At 62.2% G+C, this 19,483-nt stretch overlaps 1 protein-coding gene and 1 long non-coding RNA gene across 11 annotated transcripts in view; both read left to right on the plus strand.

The window, feature by feature from the left end:
* The window catches only part of HDAC4 (histone deacetylase 4), a 228,707-nt gene that overhangs the window by 133,111 nt on the left and 76,113 nt on the right, over nucleotides 1-19,483 (plus strand). For 7 of the 10 annotated variants that reach the window (XM_070071474.2, XM_070071465.2, XM_070071470.2 and 4 more), the window contains exons 3-4: nucleotides 488-732; nucleotides 13,069-13,219. In XM_070071474.2, coding sequence (XP_069927575.1) covers nucleotides 488-732; nucleotides 13,069-13,219 — 396 coding nt within the window. The remainder of the gene's footprint in view (nucleotides 1-487; nucleotides 733-13,068; nucleotides 13,220-19,483) is intronic. The other 3 variants (XM_070071466.2, XM_070071471.2, XM_070071468.2) reach the window with 1 other exon arrangement.
* Nucleotides 15,396-17,882, plus strand: LOC149127236 (uncharacterized). Its single transcript, XR_016231316.1, has 2 exons — nucleotides 15,396-15,534; nucleotides 15,653-17,882. It is a non-coding gene; the product is annotated as an uncharacterized LOC149127236 (long non-coding RNA).

Genomic DNA, 19,483 nt, shown 5'->3' on the forward strand with positions numbered 1-19,483 from the left:
GGAGGGTGCTCACTTTGCCATGGAGACGGGCTCTCCGTGCCGAGCGCCTGTGCGGCTGCTTACTTGCGTGGCACAGGCTGTCCTGGAGTGGCTGTGTGGAGAGGAAGAGACCGACCGGGCCGGCTTGCCCCGAGGGCTGACCTCAGGCTCTTCCTGGACTGACCGGAGCCCTTTTCTTTCTTTCTTTTTCCCTGATTGACTTCAGAATGACGTCAGCAAGGCCTTTGGGCCTGTACGGGGCCTTTGAGAGTAGGGCGGGGGGCGGGGGTCTGTGCGCGTCTCCCGGCCTGACCTCCCAGCCTCACGCGCTTCCACACTCAAGTGCAGCGGTGGCGCCCGGGGGCCTCGGGGGCCTGTGTGGAGAGCGTCACAAGTCTCTCCACTCAGGGCCACCCTGGACGGTTGCCAGTGGACCTTGGGGCAGGCGGGGGCCCGGGCCAGCCGTGCCGCCTCAGTGACCGCCCGCTGTGCTGTGCTCTCTCCGCAGTGGACGTGGCCACAGCACTGCCTCTGCAAGTGGCACCCTCGGCCGTGCCCATGGACCTGCGCCTGGACCACCCGTTCGCGCTGCCGGTGGCCGAGCCCGCGCTGCGGGAGCAGCGGCTGCAGCAGGAGCTCCTGGCGCTGAAGCAGCAGCAGCAGCTGCAGAGGCAGGTCCTCATCGCCGAGTTCCAGCGGCAGCACGAGCAGCTGTCGCGGCAGCACGAGGCCCAGCTGCAGGAGCACATCAAGGTCAGTGCGCGGCCGAGCGCCCTCCCCGCCAGGGAGCCTTGAGGTGGGGCAGGCGCCCCGGAGTCCGCCAGAACCGCGTCTGAATCCCAGGTGTCTTCAGAAAGTTCGGGGAAACGTGTGTTGTGACAGAAACCGCATGGGCTGTCCCGCACTGAAAGAAGCTTGTCTTTTAGTCCGTTTTTCCTAACTTGGACTCTTCTCGGAACGATGGCCAGCGAGAGGCACCAGGCCCCTCAGTGGTGCCTGCTGGGCTGAGGGACGGGCCGCTCTTGTGTTCTTGTTTGACGTTTCTCTCTTTCTCATTCACCTTTTATAGTTAGAAAGGGGTGTTTTCGTGCAGGTGAGTGTGCCAGGAACAGCTGACAGCACTGCCGCGTGCTGTGCTGGGCTGCCCTCGCTCCAGGTCTGGCAGGGCAGTGAGCAGGAGAGAACACGCCCGCGGTGCGCAGCGAAGTGCCGTAGGGCAGCTGTTGCCGTGTGGGTTCAGCGCTCGCGGTGTCCACAGAAGCACACGCAGGGATGAGAGCCCAGCGTGTCTCGGGGTTCCCAAGCCACGTGCAGCAGAGCCGGAAGGTCCGCGCAAGCCAGGGTGTGTGAGTTGCCGATCGCTGGAGAGCAGCGCACCCCCGGCACCTCGCAGGTGCAGACAGCAAATGCCATCAGAGCGTCTGTGGGCCGGAACCTGCACAGCTCAGCGGGGGGCTGGCACTGAGGGTCCGGTGAGGCCCCGCCAGGGCTGCGCTCTCATCTCCAGGGTCTGCGGGACTGAGGCCGGATGGCGTACTTCCAGGTCTGCTCCCGGCTCTGTCCACAGGCCGCCCACAGTGCAGAGAATGGGCGTGGCCGGGTGGAGGCACAGGGCCTTGCTGTGGTAGCAGCAGCAGCACCACTACCACCACCCCAACCACCACCAGCATAGCCACCACCACCGTAGCCACAAACACAGCCACAGCCACCACCACTGCAGCCACAGCCACAGCCAGAACCACCATGACCACAGCCACCACATCACTACCACAGCCACCACCACCACCACCAGCATAGCCACCACGTCACCACCACCACGGCCACCACATCACCACCATGGCTACCACTACTGCAGCCACAGCCACAGCCAGAACCACCATGACCACATCACCACCACAGCCACCACCACCACCACAGCCAGAACCACAACTATGACCACTACAGCCACCACCACCACCATAGCCGTCGCAAGTACGATCACAGCCCTGCCCGGGTCTCCAGGACTGTGAGCCAGTGTTTGAGGCTGTCCGCGGGAGGGGCACATGTCAGCGGGGGCGGGTCAGCGGGGTCCTTCAGCAGCGGCCGGCGGTGCTGGCCTCACCGAAGCCGCCTGGAGCCGCCTTCGATAGGCCGCACGTTTCGTTCGCTTTCCTGCTGTAGCTTTGTGCTTCTGTGATTCCTGCGGTACCCGCCCCAGGTGGGCCTGGGTGCCCCCCACTGCACCCCAGGAGTCCTGTGACCGGGTGACTCCACGGCCCCTCACTGTGCCCTCACTCTAGAGTGTGTGCCCTCCTGTGTGCCTGGATGCTGCCTCAGCCACCTGTGCTGGCTGCCCTGGGACGTGTCGGCACATCGCCGGGCCAGACTCCCCTCAGAGCCCGCATGGGGCTGGCTGGTGACAGCGCCCCGGCCACTCGCTGAACGACTTTGCCCTGGTTCCATGACTTCAGCACATGGAAGAAGAGCGAGCCTGCCATGTGCAGCGTCATGGGGCAGGGTCAGAGGGGACTGTCACTGTCGCTGTTGGTGTTCCTACTAGCTGGGGGCGATGTAGCTTTCAGAGAAATAAGTGCAGCCTGCATGTGTGCGGGATTCCTGGGGGCTCTCAGGAGGAAGCAGGCAGGGGAAGGGCCTCTGTGCCCCTCCGTCTGCTGCCCTGGCCCCGCTGCCTCTCCTTGCCTGGTCCTGCAGAGTTTGCTTCCCTGCCCAGTGCTCTGCTCAGCACTGGCCGGGTGCCCAGAGACCTCCACCCCAGCCACCGTGACTGCCTGTGCCCGCACCTATGCCTGTGGCTGTGGCTGTGATTCTGGCCACGCCTGTGGCTGTGCCTGTGCCTCCAGCTGTACCTGTACCTGCGCCTGTGGCTATGGCTGTGCCTCCAGCTGTACCTGTGGCTGTGGTTGTGCCTGTGCCCGCACCTACGCCTGTGCCTGTGGCTATGCCTCTGGCTGTACCTGTGCCTGTGGTTATGCCTGTGCCTGCCTCCAGCTGTACCTGTGCCTGCGCCTGTGCCTATGACTGTGCCTCCAGCTGTACCTGTGCCTCCGGCTGTGCCTGTGCCCACACTTGTGCCTGTGTCTGTGTCTGTGTCTGTGCCTCCACCTGTACCTGTGGCTGCAGCTGCACCTGTGGCTGTGCCTGTGCCTCCAGCTGTACCTGTGCCCATGCCTCCAGCTGTACCTGTGGCTGTGCCTCCACCTGTACCTGTGGCTGTGCCTCCAGCTGTACCTGTGGCTGTGCCTCCACCTGTACCTGTGGCTGTGCCTCCAGCTGTGCCTGTGGCTGTGCCTGTGCCTCCAGCTGTACCTGTGCCTGTGGCTACAGTTGTGCCTGTGGTTGTGCCCTCCAGCTGTACCTGTGGCTGTACCTGTGGCTGTGCCTCCGGCTGTGCCTGTGCCCGTGCCTGTGGCTGTGCCTGTGCCCGTGCCTCCAGCTGTACCTGTGCCTGTGCCTCCAGCTGTACCTGTGCCCGTGCCTCCAGCTGTGCCTGTGCCCGTGCCTCCAGCTGTGCCTGTGGCTGTGCCTGTGCCTCCAGCTGTACCTGTGGCTGTGCCTCCAGCTGTGCCTGTGCCGTGCCTCCAGCTGTACCTGTGGCTGTGCCTGTGGCTGTACCTGTGGCTGTGCCTCCGGCTGTGCCTCCGGCTGTGCCTGTGCCCGTGCCTCCAGCTGCACCTGTGGCTGCGCCTGTGCCTGTGGAGCCATGAAGAAGTTCTGGTGTCCGCACTCTGCCTTTCAGTAATTTGTTTTACTTTTTCATTAAAACAAACTGTTTGCATGAGACACATGCACGCCACATTCGTGGTGGGAGAGACACACACTTTGCTACATTCACGTAGGAGACACAACTGCTACATTCATGTGCATGAGACACACACATGTGCTACATTCATGGTGGGAGACACACACATGTGCTACATTCATGGTGGGAGACACACACGCTACATTCATGGTGGGAGAGACACACATGCTACATTCATGGTGGGAGAGACACACACGCCACATTCATGGTGGGAGAGACACACACGCCACATTCATAGTGGGAGAGACACACGCCACATTCATGGCGGGAGAGACACACACGCCACATTCATGGTGGGAGACACACACGCTACATTCATGGTGGGAGAGACACACATGCTACATTCATGGTGGGAGAGACACACACATGTGCTACATTCATGGTGGGAGACATACACATGTGCTACATTCATGGTGGGAGACACACACGCTACATTCATGGTGGGAGACACACATGCTACATTCATGGTGGGAGACACACACGCTACATTCATGGTGGGAGAGACACACATGCTACATTCATGGTGGGAGAGACACACACGCCACATTCATGGTGGGAGAGACACACACATGTGCTACATTCATGGTGGGAGACACACACATGTGCTACATTCATGGTGGGAGACACACACGCTACATTCATGGTGGGAGACACACACGCTACATTCATGGTGGGAGAGACACACATGCTACATTCATGGTGGGAGAGATACACACGCCACATTCATGGTGGGAGACACACACGCCACATTCATGGTGGGAGAGACATACACGCCACATTCATGGTGGGAGAGACACACACGCTACATTCATGGTGGGAGAGACACACTTGTGCTGCGTTCACGTGGAAGGCTCACACGTATGCTCCATGTGTGGTGGAAGAAAGACACGTTTGTGCTGCATCCATGGTGAGAGACACGCTTGTGCTGCGTTCGTGTGAGAGAGAGAGACGCGCGCTGTGCTGCACTCGCGGTGGGAGAGTTCTGAGCCGTGTGGTTGGCAGTGCCGCTGCCTCTTTCCGGCTAGGCTGAGAGGGAGCCTGGTGCTGCGGCCTGCAGAGCCTGGGCCCGGGTCTCTCTGGCCTGTCCTCCCTGCCCCGGGTGGCTGCAGTGCTGCCCCGAGCCTGCGACCGCCTGGGCTCCCCATCGTGAGTGTCAGCTGCCAGTGCCTGCTGGCAAGGCCGTGGCCTGTGGCGTCACCGGACCCTGCATCCCTCACGCGTGCTCACGGGCACGGTCGTGCCTGTCAGTGCCATGCCCGGGGGGCCTGGCCTCGCCCAGCCGTGCTGCCCTGGTCGGTGACAGACACGGAGCCCCTGCACCCGACTCGCCCAGTGTCCTGAGCTGTCTGCACACGAGGTTTTCAGAAAGTTCTTGGGAAAATGTGAGTTAGGAAGAAAACTGCGTGGATTTAGAAAACTCTGCTTCAGAAAAAACGCATCTTTTAATTCCATTTTCCTTGAACTTTCTGAGGTGCGTTTGTGTCACCAGGGATGGCAGCCGTGGGGCTCATGTCCTGCGAGAGAGACCACGATCTGGGCGGCACGGCTCCCCGTTCCTCCTCACTGGCTGCCTCGGCTCATGGCGACCCACCACGGCAGGACGTTGTTGGGGGGCCTGGCCCTCTCCGGGGAGCCTGAAGTTAGATCCTCGGAGACAGCCTTGGGGGGGAGACAGGCTGGGGCCAGGGCTGGACGAGCCAGTTCCCCAGAGTGCACCCAGCCCTGCTGCACGGCCCTGCCCCCCACCCCCACCCCAGGCTGGGCCAGAGCCGGGCGTCTCTGATGGAGGCCTTCCCACGCAGACCTCGGTACTGGGGGCACTCCTGCGTGTGAACGTCGGGTGCAGGGCACGATGCCAGGCGGCAGTCCTGGGGACTCTGGGGGCTGCCGTCGTGTGCGAGGTGGGCAAAAGCTTGTTTCCCATGCGCCGCCACAGGGCTGCCTTGTCCATCTGGGCCCGTACTCCTGGGAGTCAGGATGCCAGTGGTCCCGCGTCTGAGGACCCCGTAAAACTCCTGGGAGTCAGGATGCCAGTGGTCCCGTGTCTGAAGACCCCCCAGAAAGTGATGTTTTGGTCTCACATTTTCCATGGAGACCACAGCCGACCAGCACACGTTCCGCAGTCAGCAACCAGCGCACACCCAGGAAGACCCCTTGCTTGTTTTCCCACTCTGCTAGAAGGTGCTGTGGCACGGGGGCTGATGGAGAAGCCCCCGGGGTCCTGCTGGAGGAGGCTGGGAGCCACGCGTGTCCAGGGTCTGCCTCTGCTCACCCCCTCCCTGCCCGCCTTTTCAATTCTGCGCGTTCCTCCAGAGTGCACTGACCTCTGGGTATTTTGGGTTCACTGTGACCTTTTCCCAGTACCACGGCAAAGCGGGTGCTGGCAGGTGTGGGGCAGGAGGGCTGCACACGGGGCGGGAACAGAGTCCCTCCTCAGGCAAAGCCCTGTGCCTCGCGTGCTGTGGGCCCTGAGGGCGGGGCTGCTGCTGCCCTTGCCTGCGGTCCTGCCAGCGGCTCTGTGGTGTGCAGCTGTCCAGGCCCCGTGGTCGTAACCATTAGCGTTGGGCCCGGCAGCTCCTCAGTCTGAGGTTGCCCCACGGGCAAATCAGAGGGCCGAGCGGCGAAGGGGCCTTCATCCTGGGCCAGAGGCAAAGCCAGACAGCAGGGCAGAAATGCCATCTGGGGGCTGGTGTCATGGCTGAATAGGCTAATCCTCCGCTTGCGGCTCCGGCACCCCGGGTTCTAGTCCTGGTTGGGGCGCCAGATTCTGTCCCGGTTGCCCCTCTTCCAGGCCAGCTCTCTGCTGTGGCTCGGGAGTGCAGTGGAGGATGGCCTGAGTGCTTGGGCTCTGTACCCCATGGGAGACCAGGAGGAGCACCTGGCTCCTGGCTTTGGGTCACTGCGTTGCGCGCTGGCCACAGTGCACCAGCCGCGGCGGCCGTTGGAGGGTGAACCAATGGCAAAGGAAGACCTTTCTCTCTGTCTGTCTCTCTCACTGTCCACTCTGCCTGTCAAAAAAAAAAAGAAAGAAAGAAAGAAAAGAAATGCGATCTGGGAAGTGCGGGCCCCTGGGCGTGGCCTAACAGGAGAACTCAGGATCCTTGCTAAGTGGAGGGCGTGTGTTGGGGGCCTTGCACGTGACGTGGGGGATGCCGGTGGCCGCTGAAGTCCGACTTCAGGGTAATTCTCAAGAGGCTGGTTGGCGTGTGGGAGTTGAGCAAGGCTCGTGGCTGGCTTGTTGACTGACTGTGTGACCGCAGGTGAGTTTCTTCTGTGGACTGCTGGTCATGCTGAGAAAACCCATCCTGCCCTGAGGGAGAAGCCCACTGTCCATCTGGGGGCCACCGGGCCGCCTGCGCGGTCCAAGCTCATAATCATCAGACGTCCTGGCCGTCTGCAGCAGCCGCAGCCTCGGGGCACTCAGGCACGAGTGTGGGGGGGTTTGTGTGGCATGAAGTGTATGTGGTGTATGTGGTGTGTGCATGGTGTCTGTGTGGTGTCTGTGTGTCTGTCTGTCCCACACACAGCCTCACCGTCCTCCACAGGCTCCTGCCGGGCCCGGCCCCGGCAGCTCCCGAGTCCTGCACTGCCCCGGCTCCGTGCCCTCTGTTGGGCAGACTCCGCAGCACCACGCCCAGCAGCCCGTTGTGAAGTGTGGCAGTCTGCGTATGCATTCATCACTTGAACTTGACCTCTGCCCCTTCAGGCGATTGGGTAGAGATGAAGACTGACAGGCACTCAGAGCCCCGGAGGCCCCGCCCCTGCAGCTGATGGCGGACGAATGCTTGTTCCCACGCGGCAGGGCCTTGGTTCTCCCTGACGTGGAGTCTGATGGATTTCCACCTGGACGTTTGTCTGAGTTCCCAAGTGGGACAAATAATCCAGATTCCGGGGGTCTGGTATTTCACTCCCAGCTCAGTTTTTTGTTTTGTTTTTGTTTTTGTTTTTGTTTTTAAGATTTACTTATTTGAAAGAGTGACAGAGAGAGAGAGAGAGAGAGAGAGAGAGATCTTTCATCCTCTGGTTCATTCCCCAAATACCTGCCACAGCTGGGGCTGGACCAGGCCACAGCCGGGAGCCTGAACTCCAGGTCTCCCCTGGCAGACTGGGGCCCAAGCACTTGAACCTCCAGCACCTGCTGCCCCCCAGGACTCGCTGGCCAGGACCCGGCCCTGACGCAGCGTAGCCAGGACTCCAGCCCGCGTTCGAGGATGGGACGCACCCACTGCACCCGTGTCCGCTCCTCACTAGGAGCGTGCTGTCGCCCCCTGGGGTCCACTTGTCCGTCACAGCACTGTAATTTAGTGTCGGGAAGGTCACTCGTCCGGTCTGCACAGTGCCAGTGTCTGCAGAAGTCAGATGCGCCAGGTCCTGGGTGCTTCCTGGGTGGGGGCCAGCAGGTGGGTGTCGCTCAGCACCGAGCTGCAGGGCCACCCAGGCGAAGGGCATGGAGACTGCGTGCTCAGCTCTGCCTGCAGGTCCCGGAAGCTCGTAGAAGGTGGCTGTTGAGATGTGCTTTTCCCATAGGGAAGGTCTCACGAGGCAGGTGCTGCGCGGGGAAGCCCGGCTCCTGCTGCACTGGCTGGGTGTGGCTTCTCCGCGGAGTGGCGTCTGTGCAGCCCCTTGCTGGGCTTGGTTGGCACAGCCTCACTCCGCTCCTCCCCTGCTGGTTCAGGGCCTACCTACACCCTCTCCAGCTTTTCTGCCCCATGCTCCCATCTAGAAATGCCGCCCCCTCCCCGTGTGAAGGCCACAGGTGGGCCTGTTTGTGCCGCAACAGGCCCTCAGCAGGCGTCGCCAGTGCTGACCTGCTAACTGGCTCCCCTGCCCAGGTAAACCCTGACTGTGACCACAGTGCCACTGGGCAGGCCCTTGACAGCCCGAGGTCCTGCTGAGCCCCCAGAGAATCCCGTGGGGCCTGGCATCGGCCACTTCCATAGCACTGGGGCGGGGGGCTGGGAAGGCCAGGAGGCCAACTCTGGGCGCTGTGGTAGCACAGCCAAGGGGCCAGGTGGAGCCAGCGCTGTGTCTGTGACCTAGAGGTTGAGGTCGGCCTCATTCCAGAGCTGGCTGTGGAGGGGGTTGCGGCCGGGGCTCTGCCTGGGCATCTCCCACAGCTGGAGCAGAGCAGGGCCTTCCTGGCTGTCCATGCCACAGGGCGTCTATGAGCTGGTGGCCCTGGTTCCTCTTTGTTTTGTTGTCACTTTGTTGCTGCTGTCTCGCAGTTTTGCGGTAAGTTAACTCTTGGCTGGTACCTGCGTTCCCAGTCCTGAACTAGACTTCATTTTGGGAGTGGAAGGAGTAGAAGAAAAACAGTGCTCACCTTTTAAATCACAGAGCTGCTGTCACTTCTCTCTCTCTTTTTTTTTTTTTGGACTGCAGAGTTAGAGAGAGACAGAGAGAAAGGTCTTCCTTTTCTGTTGGTTCACCCCCCAATGGCCGCTGTGGCTGGCACACCGCACTGATGCAAAGCCAGGAGCCAGGTGTTTCCTCCTGGTCTCCCATGCGGGTGCAGGGCCCAAGCACTTGGGCCATCCTCCACAGCACTCCTGGGCCACAGCAGAGAGCTGGACTGGACGAGGAGCAACCGGGACTAGAACCCGGTGTGCCGGCGCTGCAGGCGGAGGATTAGCCTAGTGAGCCGCGAGCCGGCTGCTGTCACTTCTCTTCAGCGTGGTTGGTTTGATGCTACTTGAACTTTGCACAAAGCAGGCACGTCAGTAGGAAGATGTTCTCAGCACCTGAACTCCAGTTTCTTAGTTTACCTGGTGTTCCACTTGAGCTTGGGAACTGCCTCAGCACCCAGGTACCAGAGCGCTGCCTGGGAAGTGGGCCTAGGAAGAGACCGACGCCCTGGGGACGGGGCCATTCCTCCCCTGCAGGTCTTTGGCCAGGAAGGGTTCCAGCCAGGCCCTCTTCGCCACCTCATCTTTTGAGAAGTGTGGGGTGTGAGGGATGTGTTTGCTGAGCCACGGGGACCCCGGTTGTTGTCCTCGGGGGTGGCTACGTTGGGACTGCCTCAGCAGGTACAACCTGGGCGTGGAGCTTGCTGGTGGACACAGACCCCTTTCCTGAAAAAGGACCAGCGACATCTTGCAGATGCTCCTGGGTGCACATGGCTCCCCCAGGACCTGCAAGAGCTCACGTGAGAGGCAGAGCCCACAGAGACCACTCACAGGCACCTGTGTGCATGTGCACACGCACACGCACACACACTCACATGCCCTGGGGACCCTTCGGGCCTCCCTCTGCCCAGAGCGTCTCCTGCTTGCATTTCTAACCCTCGTGGGTCAGCTCTCAGCCAGCCTTGCTCTTTGGATTGTAACCTGTCGCTCTGAAGTGTTTGTCACAGAACAGTTAGAGGGTAGACAGGGAGGGACCTGCTGTGGGTGTCAGTGTGTGATTCACACACGTGTACGAGCACGCCCACACCCTCATGCCTGCATGAGTTCACGGTTCTCACGCAGCCACCCCATTGCCCCTCACTTGTGCCTCTCGCTGCCTTGCTCCCGTCTGGGCTGAGACCCTGCCCCACCAGCCACCTTTGCCTTTACAAAGTTCCGCACGGGTTGTGGGGATTGAGTGCAGGCCTGGAGGAGGCCTCCCTAACCCGCGGTTGCTGTCCTGGCCATCCATTCCCTGTCCTCGGACATTCGGGGGAGGGTGCTTCTGGCCAGCTTTCCCCTGAGGAGGCTGTGCGGCTGCTGTGGCGCGGGCTTGCCCCCCCACCTGCCTATGCTGCCACCCCCTTCCTGGATTGGAAGAGGAGTGGCCAGGACCCAGACCCGCCCTCCGATGCAGGATGCTGGTGTCCTAGGCAACGGATTAACCCCACCCCCACCCCGCTCACAAGGCCTGCCCCTCCCTGCTCACGCTGACCCTCTCTGGACGTCTCTTTTTTGCTCACCACCTCAGTGGCTGGGTGCTGTGCCTGTGTAGTTCCTAAGAACTGCTTAGGTGAGGGCCATCTGTGAACTGCGATCCTGCGAAGCCTGTTCCTCTCTCAGCGCCTGCGTCCGGCTTGCGTGTTAGAGACAGCTTGAAGTTTTGAGGGAGTCGACTGCTTGTCTTCTGCAAGATGAGATAAAATGTTTGCAGGACAGCTGTCCCGCCCCAGGTGTACTTTCGCTTGCATTGGACAGCTCGGGAGCGCCCCTCCCAGGGGCAGCCCCTCCGCCCTGAGCCCTCCCTGCCCTGCCTGGAGGGAGAGGCAGCCTCGGGTAGCGTTTTCCCTGTTCCAGAACTGGACGGAGACAGTTTCCCAGCGCTGACTCCCACACTGCCTGTGTCTGCCTGGGTCCCTGCTTGATTCCTTCTTGGCTGGGCGGGATTCCCCTGCCAAGCCCCCACTGAGGGCACTGCCCAGCATTTCCCATGGGCATCTTGGAGCTGGGCTCCCTTCTCTCGCAGGCACCCTGGGGAGGGGTCTCTGGGCCTCTGGTCACGGCGTGCTTCCATGTATTACACTCATCTGTGGCGTCCATGGGGGAGGTCGCCTCCCGTCTTGGCAAAGGTTTGCTAGAGGTCAGAAGGCACCTTGGCCTCCAGCAGCCCCTCCTCCCAATGCAGTGCCCGGACCTTCAGGGCACAGTGGGGTGCTGACCGCATGCCCTCCTCCCCACGCGCGGCGCCGTGCCCTGGGGCTGTGTGTGGGGTGCTGACCGTGTGCCCTCCTCCCCTCTCGCGGCACCGTGTCCTGGGGGCTGTGCAGTGGGTGCTGACCCTGTGCCCTCCTCCGCACGCGTTGCGCTGTGCCCTGGGGCTGTGCGTGGGGTGCTGACCCTGTGCCCTCCTCCCTACACGTGGCACCGTTCCCTGGGGCTGTGCGCGGGGTGCTGACCATGTGCCTTCCTCACCACACACAGCGCCGTGCCCTGGGGCTGTGTGTGGCGTGCTGACCGTGTACCCTCCTCCCCACATGCGGCGCTGTGCCCTGGGGCTGTGCGTGGGGTGCTGACCCTGTGCCCTCCTCCCCACATGTGGTGCCGTGCCCTGGGGCTGTGCGCGGGGTGCTGACCGTGTGCCCTCCTCCCCACCCATGGCGCCATGCCCTGGGGTCTGTGCACAGGGTGCTGACCGCATGCCCTCCTCCCCACGCGCGGTGCCGTGCCCTGCGGTCTGTGCGCGGGGTGCCGACCATGTGCCTTCCTCCCCACTTGCAGCACCGTACCCTGGGGGCCGTGCACCAGGTGCTAACCCTGTGCCCTCCTCCCCACGCTCAGCGCTGTGCCCTGGGGCTGTGCGCAGGGTGCTGACCGTGTGCCCTCTTCCCTACACGCGGCGCCGTGCCCTGGGTCTGTGCAGTGGGTGCTGACCGCCTGCCCTCCTCCCCACCCATGGTGCCGTGCCCTGGGGGCTGTGCAGTGGGTGCTGACCCTGTGCCCTCCTCCCCAGGTGTGATGCCGTGCCCCCGGGGCCGTGGCGGGTGCTGACCCTGTGCCCTCCTCCCCACGCACGGCGCCGTGTCCTGGGGGCTGTGCAGTGGGTGCTGACCCTCTGCCTTCCTCCGACGCCTTGCCCTGGGGCTGTGCGTGGGGTGCTGACCGCATGCCCTACTCCCCATGCGCGGCACCATGCCCTGGGGGCCGTGCACTGGGTGCTGACCGCCTGCCCTTCTCCCCACCCATGGCGCCATGCCCTGGGGGCTGTGCAGTGGGTGCTGACCGTGTGCCCTTCTCCGACACCTTGCCCTGGGGTCCGTGGGCGGGTGCTGACCCTGTGCCCTCCTCCCCACGTGTGACGCCATGCCCTGGGTCTGTGCAGTGGGTGCTGACCCTGTGCCCTCCTTCTCACGCGCGGCGCCGTGCCCTGGGGGCTGTGCAGTGGGTGCTGACCGCCTGCCCTCCTCCCCACCCATGGCGCCGTGCCCTGGGGGCTGTGCAGTGGGTGCTGACCGCCTGCCCTCCTCCTCACGTGTGGCGCCGTGCCCTGGGGCCATGCCTGTGCCGACCCTGTACCCTCCTCCCCACCCATGGCGCCGTGCCCTGGGGGCTGTGCAGTGGGTGCTGACCGCCTGCCCTCCTCCTCACGTGTGGCGCCATGCCCTGGGGCCGTGGCTGTGCCGACCCTGTGCCCTCCTCCCCACCCATGGCGCCGTGCCCTGGGGCCGTGGCGGTGCTGACCCTGTACCCTCCTCCCCACCCATGGCGCCGTGCCCTGGGGCCGTGGCGGTGCTGACCCTGTACCCTCCTCCCCACCCATGGCGCCGTGCCCTGGGGCCGTGGCTGTGCTGACCCTGTGCCCTCCTCCCCACCCATGGCGCCGTGCTGACCGCCTGCCCTCCTCCGCAGCAGCAGCAGGAGATGCTGGCCATGAAGCACCAGCAGGAGCTGCTGGAGCACCAGCGCAAGCTGGAGCGGCACCGGCAGGAGCAGGAGCTGGAGAAGCAGCACCGCGAGCAGAAGCTGCAGCAGCTCAAGAACAAGGAGAAAGGCAAAGAGAGTGAGTGGGGGCGGGGCCGGAGGGGGCGGGGCCGGGAGGGGCGGGGCCGGGAGGAGGGGCGGGGCCGGGGAGGGGCGGGGCCCGGGAGGAGGGCAGGGCGGGGGGGCAATCCCCAGAGGAGGGGCGGGGCCGGGAGGGGGCGGGGCCGGGAGGGGGCGGGGCCAGGGGGGGCAATCCCCAGAGGAGGGGCGGGGCCGGGAGGGGGCGGGGCCCAGGAGGGGGCAGGACCCTGGGTGGGGTTGGGGCAGGGGTGCTGCAGGCCAGATGGTCAGGGCTCCTCCCTGGGTGCCTGTGCTGTGCTCCCACCTGGTAGGGGCAGAGCAGGGGCACTGCCGAAGGAGGCCGCTCCCCTGCAGCCTGCGTGGTGGGGTCCAGGCGTTACTTCTTCCTGGCTGCTGTGTTGGGTGTGAACCGCAAAGCAGGGGGCATTCCGAGGGGGTCTGATTTGACGGAAGCCTCTAAGGACTGCTGGGCAATGGGCCCCCAGACCGAAAGTGACGAAAACCATAGGCACGCCAGATGCGTGCTGATCGCATCTGTGAGTTCTGTTCCGGCGTCTCCAAAGTGCTTTTCTGCAGAGAACATTCTGTGTGCTCCCGAAGCAGGAGGAGGCCGAGCCGTGGCTGAGGGTGGCAGCCGCCCGGCGCCGACAGAGGGCTTTCCCGTTGGCTGGGGGTGGAGTGGGGCAGGGCTTGTGTGTCCGTTTCCTTCTCAGAGAGCCTGGACTTGACACTGTCCCAGGGCCATTCTGCTACTCCTCCCTCCTGGAAGATCAGAGGACGTGGCACAGTGACCGCTGCTGGCTGCTCGGCCACGGGCCCACGGGAGTGACTCAAGCTTTTCCCCCAGATGGAGACCAGAGGCCCCTTGGCTCCTTGTGTGTGTGTGTGCATGCGCCCCTTCTGTCCCAGAGGCCCCTCAGCCCCGTGTGATTGTGTGTGTGTGTGTGCATGTGTGTTCTAACCCAGAGGCCCCTCGGCCCCGTGTGAGTGTGTGTGTGTGCCCCTTCTGTCCCAGAGGCCCCCCGTCCCCTTGTAAGTGTGTGTGTGAGTGTGTGTGTGCATGTGTGTTCTAACCCAGAGGCCCCTCGGCTCTGTGAGTGTGTGTCCCTTCTGTCCCAGAGGCCCCTCAGCTGTGTGTGTGTGAGTGTGTGTGCGCGTTGTGAGTGTGAGTCTGTGTCTCCTCTGTCTCAGAGGCCCCTTGGCTCCCTGTGTCTGTGTCCCTTCTCCTGGAGCCAGGACCCCGTCACCAGTCAGTGGTCTTGGCCAGCCGCGGGCGCTGTGTCCTGCCCAGGGCCCTGCACAGGGGAAGTGAGTGTCCCACGTGGCCGACAACAGGCAGGAAGGCATTTCCTGGGCTCCAGGGCTGCTGCCGCCGAGGCCCGCCGCGGGCACCACACTGTGCACAGTGCTCCTGCTCGGCCCTGGGCCGTGGCCCCCCAGCAGCCACTCAGCCTGGGGCTTGTTCTGGGCGTCCTCCGACCGCGTGCTCGTGAGGGCCACGCAGGGGGGTGCAGCTCCCTGGCGCTGTGCAGTGTGGGGAGCTGTCACGGAGCTCGCGTAACTCGGGTACCAGGGCTTCTCAGTATTCGCCCTTTTCATAGCTTGATCTCTTAGAACCCGTAACACGGGTCAGACGCCCCGATTCTGGAAACCACTCCGGAACCTACAGCTTGCGGGGCACTGAAGGACCCCCAAAGTGCTAGATTCGGGAGCAGTTCAGATTCAGGATATTTTGATCAGAGGAAACTCAGCCAGTAAAGGCTACGCAGTCCCAAATCTAAACATCTCAAAAGTCTGCAACACCTCTGCCCCCAAGCCTTTCAGATAAGGGCTCCTCGGCTTGTACCGAGTCCACATGAGAATTGATCAGGTACATGCGAGGCATAGAAGACCCTAAAACAGGCTCCACTGGCATCGGCGTGGCGTTTAGATAACCCCAGTTATCCGTAAGTGACCCCTCATCCCCGTCCCTCCCACCGTCTCAGGGGCACAGCAGTGCTAAAGAAGATTCATGGAAAGTTACATCGTAAGAGTTTGTATTGATGCAAAAATTGGTTATTCATGTGTACCAGAGGTCTTCAAAACGTTTCTGAAAATTCACATTATGAAAAATGCATGGATTTCAAAATGTTTGCAGCAAAATAGAATTTTTAATTATTTTTTATTCATTTGAGAGACGAAGGAAGCTCGCTTCCATGGGTCACTCCCCAGCTGCCCACGTGGCCCGCACCGGGCTGGGCCGAAAGCCAGGAGCTGGGACCGCAGCCCCGCGCTCCCCCGTGGAGGTCAGGAGCCGTGCCTGCTGCCTCCCAGGTCTGCAGGGCTGGGAGGCTGAGCTGGGGACCTAACCAGGCACCAGACGATGGGCGTGGCGTCAGCCTCCAGGCCAGACACTGCTCCTTGACTGGCCGTTTCGCTCCGTTTGCCCCAGAACTTGAACATACCCGCCAGTCCGCTCTGCACGGCTGTGGGTGCATCGCTCCGAGTGATCACTCTGCTTCCAGTGCTGCGTGTGCTCACTTCCCTGCATTCCGGCCTCGTGTCGGTGGAATCAGGAACCGGCTGTTCCGCCCCCGTCATGCGCTCCCTCCTGCAGCCTCCCGGGTGGACTGACGATGTCGGTGCAGGAGCTTCCTGCTTCTGCAGCGTCCCTGGCGACACGCGCTTTGTTTCCCCATCCTGAGTCAGAGTCTCCCGGCTTTGCTGTCGGTGTCGTGCTGGCTGTGGCACACCGGGGGTCTGTGTCCAGCACCTAACCCATGTGGGCAGTGTGGGGGCCACAAGGCCTGCCCAGTGCCCGTTTTACCCCAGAGGAGCGGAACCAGGGGAGATAGATAGGCAGTCTGCGAGTCGTGGGTCTGTGGTTCTTGGTGAGGCCAGCGGTCTGGGCGAGGTCGTGGGTCTGTGGTTCTGGGCGAGGCCAGCAGGTGCAGCCTTCTCAGGGCGGGAGGGGCCGCTCCCCCAGGAGAACTTCCTCATCAGAGCCCCCACCTGGATGACCGTGTGTGTCTCGCTGTTCCTCTGCACTGGTGTGCGCATTTTCTCACCTGTTGCCCGCATCTGCTGACGACCTGCTGCTGAACTCTTCCACTGGGTTAATCTGTCGGGTTTCAGTTCTTGAATTCTCATCCAGCCTTCTCATGGCTCCTCACGGAGCTTCTGACGGTCGCTGTCTGTTGTTGGTGATGGCTTTCGTCAGCTGTGTGTCCCCCGTGTGCCTGGACGCTTCTGTGCGTGCCAGCCTGTGTGTGAAGAGCTCCAGGGGCCACGTGGGCCTGGGAGGCAGGTGCCCTCCTGTGCGGTGGGATTCGCATCGCTTCTTCCGGCTGGTCCTCGTACTGCCATTTGTTCAGGGCCCTCTGGGGGCTGGGCTCCCCGGCCCTCTTTTCTCATGAGGCCCCTCCCCCTCGGTGCACCTGTCTGTGCGGCCCAGCTCCCCAGCCTCGGCGCTGTCTGCACACAGGCCTCCTGGCGCCCGGGTCCCGGGAGCTGTGACTCACTGACCCCTGCTTCGTGTGCTCCCAGCAGCGCGTGCCGGCGGCCCTGCGGTGTCCTCGCACCCGGGCTATGCCTCTCCGTGCTGTGTGCTGCTCTGGTGCCTGGGGGCCGAAGCGTCTGATCTGGGGCTTGCCTCTGTATCGTTGTCGGATAGTGAAATCGACACAGCGCGGGTAAGACTCCTCCCTGGAACAGAAGGCTTTCCAAGGGGCTCTTGGAACCCTCGTGTCCGGCGGGCGCTGGGGACAGTGGTCAGCACACCCCTTGGCACGCCCGCATCCCATATCTGAGAGCCTGGGTTCAACCCCAGCTCCGCTCTCCATCTGCATTCCGGCTTCCTGCTAATGTGCCCTTGGAGGCCGCAGGCCATGCGCAAACGCTTGGGCCCCTGCCACCCACGTGGGAAACCAGGATTGAGCTCGAAGCTCCTGGCTTCAGCCTGGCCCAGCCCTGACTGTTGCGAGCTTTTGAGGAACGCCCAGTGGGTGTCTGCCTGTCTGCCTTCTATAAATAACAAAGCATAATGAAAAATACATATAAAACTGCACATACTGATATAAAATATAAATCAGCATAAAACAGTTTGTAAATCTTTATGTCCTTGAAGGAATTAATACCAATGAAGTTAATTCCGTTTTAAATTTGTTTTCTATGTGATGACTGCTAGTATACAAGACTCATTCTTTTTGTTTTTTAAAGATTTATTTATTTTAAAGAGTTAGAGGAGAGGCAGAGAGAGAGAGAAAGAAAGAGAGAGAGAGAGAGAGAGGTCTTCCATCCGATGGTTCACTACCCAGATGGCCACAACAGCCAGAGCTGTGCCGATCCGAAGCCAGGAGCTTCCTCCAAGTCTCCTGCATGGGTGCAGGGGCCCAAGGACTTGGGTCACCATCCACTGCTTTCCCAGGCCATAGCAGAGAGCTGGATGGGAAGTGAAGCAGCCAGGACTTGAACCAGCGCCCGTATGGGGTGCCAGCACTGCAGGCGGCGTCTTTACCTGCTAGGCCACAGCGCCGGCCCCAGACTCATTCTAAATTAGGATTGACCTGTCAGCTAAGCTGTATTGTTATGCCTGTATCTTCTCCGACCTTTTTGTAAAATACTTGTATTTCAAAACGTATTTTTCCTGCGTGTTATAAATAATGTTCTCTCTTAGTCTCCGATTTGTTTCACTAGTCTGAGTCTGTAGTAATTTCGCGTGATTACGTCGGCCGTTACGCGGCGTTCAGTCTGTGCAGTAACTGCGCTCGGCGCGCGCTCTCTCCACAAGACAGCGTGGAGGCAGAGAACACCGCACGGCGGCTCCTCCTGTGCACTCCGGTTCTCAGCCCGCGTTTGCAGCCGACACTAAATGTGAGCGAGGGGCGTGAGACCACTCAGGAGCCGAGGACTTGCGCAGCGGCCGCCCGCAGGGCTCTGTCCGGGGAGGGGAGGCCCCTCGCGGTCCCCTCTGGTTGACTCTAGGGTGGCTGGGGTCAGCGTTCCCTTTGTGAAACCCCTGGGAGAGTCTCAGGTGCGTGGGATCTGACCTGCTGCAGGCCCCGTGGCCTGTCCTCCCCCCTGGGCCCCTGCCTCCTGGGACAGCAGCTCCCGGGCCCCCCAGGAGCCCCGGCGGAGGAGCTGCCGTCCCCTGCACTTGCAGGGCGCGTGCGGGAGCCTCTGCGGGGGCCAGCCCCTCCCAGCCCGCGGCTCCCCGGCCCCTCAAGTGCAAGCGCCCTGTTGGATTTCTTCAGGGGAGTTCTTCAAACCTGCTTTGAAGGCCTGTGCGTTTGAGGTCAGCTCACTGATGGACGGCGCCACCACCCAACCCACGGCAGTTCTTTGGATTTCTCAAAAGCAGCTCGGCGTCAAGGATTCTTTCGGAGTTTACCAGAATCTTCCAATACGAATGTCGCCTTTTTTTTTAAGAGCTCATCTTTTTTTTTTAATTTTTTTTAAATTTAAAAAAAAAATTTTTTTGGACAGGCAGAGTGGACAGTGAGACAGAGAGACAGAGAAAAGGGTCTTCCTTTGCCGTTGGTTCACCCTCCAATGGCTGCCGCAGCCGGCGCGCTGCGGCCAGCGCACCGCACTGATCCGATGGCAGGAGCCAGGAGCCAGGTGCTTCTCCTGGTCTCCCATGGGGTGCAGGGCCCAAGCACTTGGGCCATCCTCCACTGCACTCCCTGGCCACAGCAGAGAGCTGGCCTGGAAGAGGGGCAACCGGGACAGAATCCGGCGCCCCGACCGGGACTAGAACCCGGGGTGCCGGCGCTGCAAGGCAGAGGATTAGCCTAGTGAGCCGCGGCGCCGGCCATGAATATCGCCTCAATCACAGACGGTCTCCGGGCTGCACGCCTGCCCTCGGCAGGGTCAGGGATGGACGCCCGCCCTCGGCCCTCGCCGCGCTGCGCGCCCTCTCCTCTGCTCCGGGCTCGTCCCAGACGGCGATCTCGGGGTTCCCACGGGTGGATCTGGGTGGTCAGGTCTTATTGTCACTAGGAAGCTGTGTCCAGTTGGACACTTGGCCAGCTTGCGCCAGCTCTGCAGCCCGCGGAGTGTGGTCCTGCGGTGAGAAGACAGGGCCAGCGACCACCGTGGTGGGCACCCCTCGGGGTGCCGCTGCGCATCGGGGGAACTCAGGCGTCTGGGCCCGGCTCCTGCCTCTGACGGCCCCCGCGGAGCAGCTGGTGGTGTTGGCTGGCGTTTTTCAAGATGAACTTGCTCTGAAGGCTGAATCAGCTTTGTTGCACTGGCAGGCACTTAGAGTGCTTATGATCTTAGA

Source organism: Oryctolagus cuniculus, chromosome 3 (assembly GCF_051225735.1).
Source record: "Oryctolagus cuniculus isolate XC-2025 breed Fujian yellow rabbit chromosome 3, ASM5122573v1, whole genome shotgun sequence".
Classification (NCBI taxonomy): domain Eukaryota; kingdom Metazoa; phylum Chordata; class Mammalia; order Lagomorpha; family Leporidae; genus Oryctolagus; species Oryctolagus cuniculus.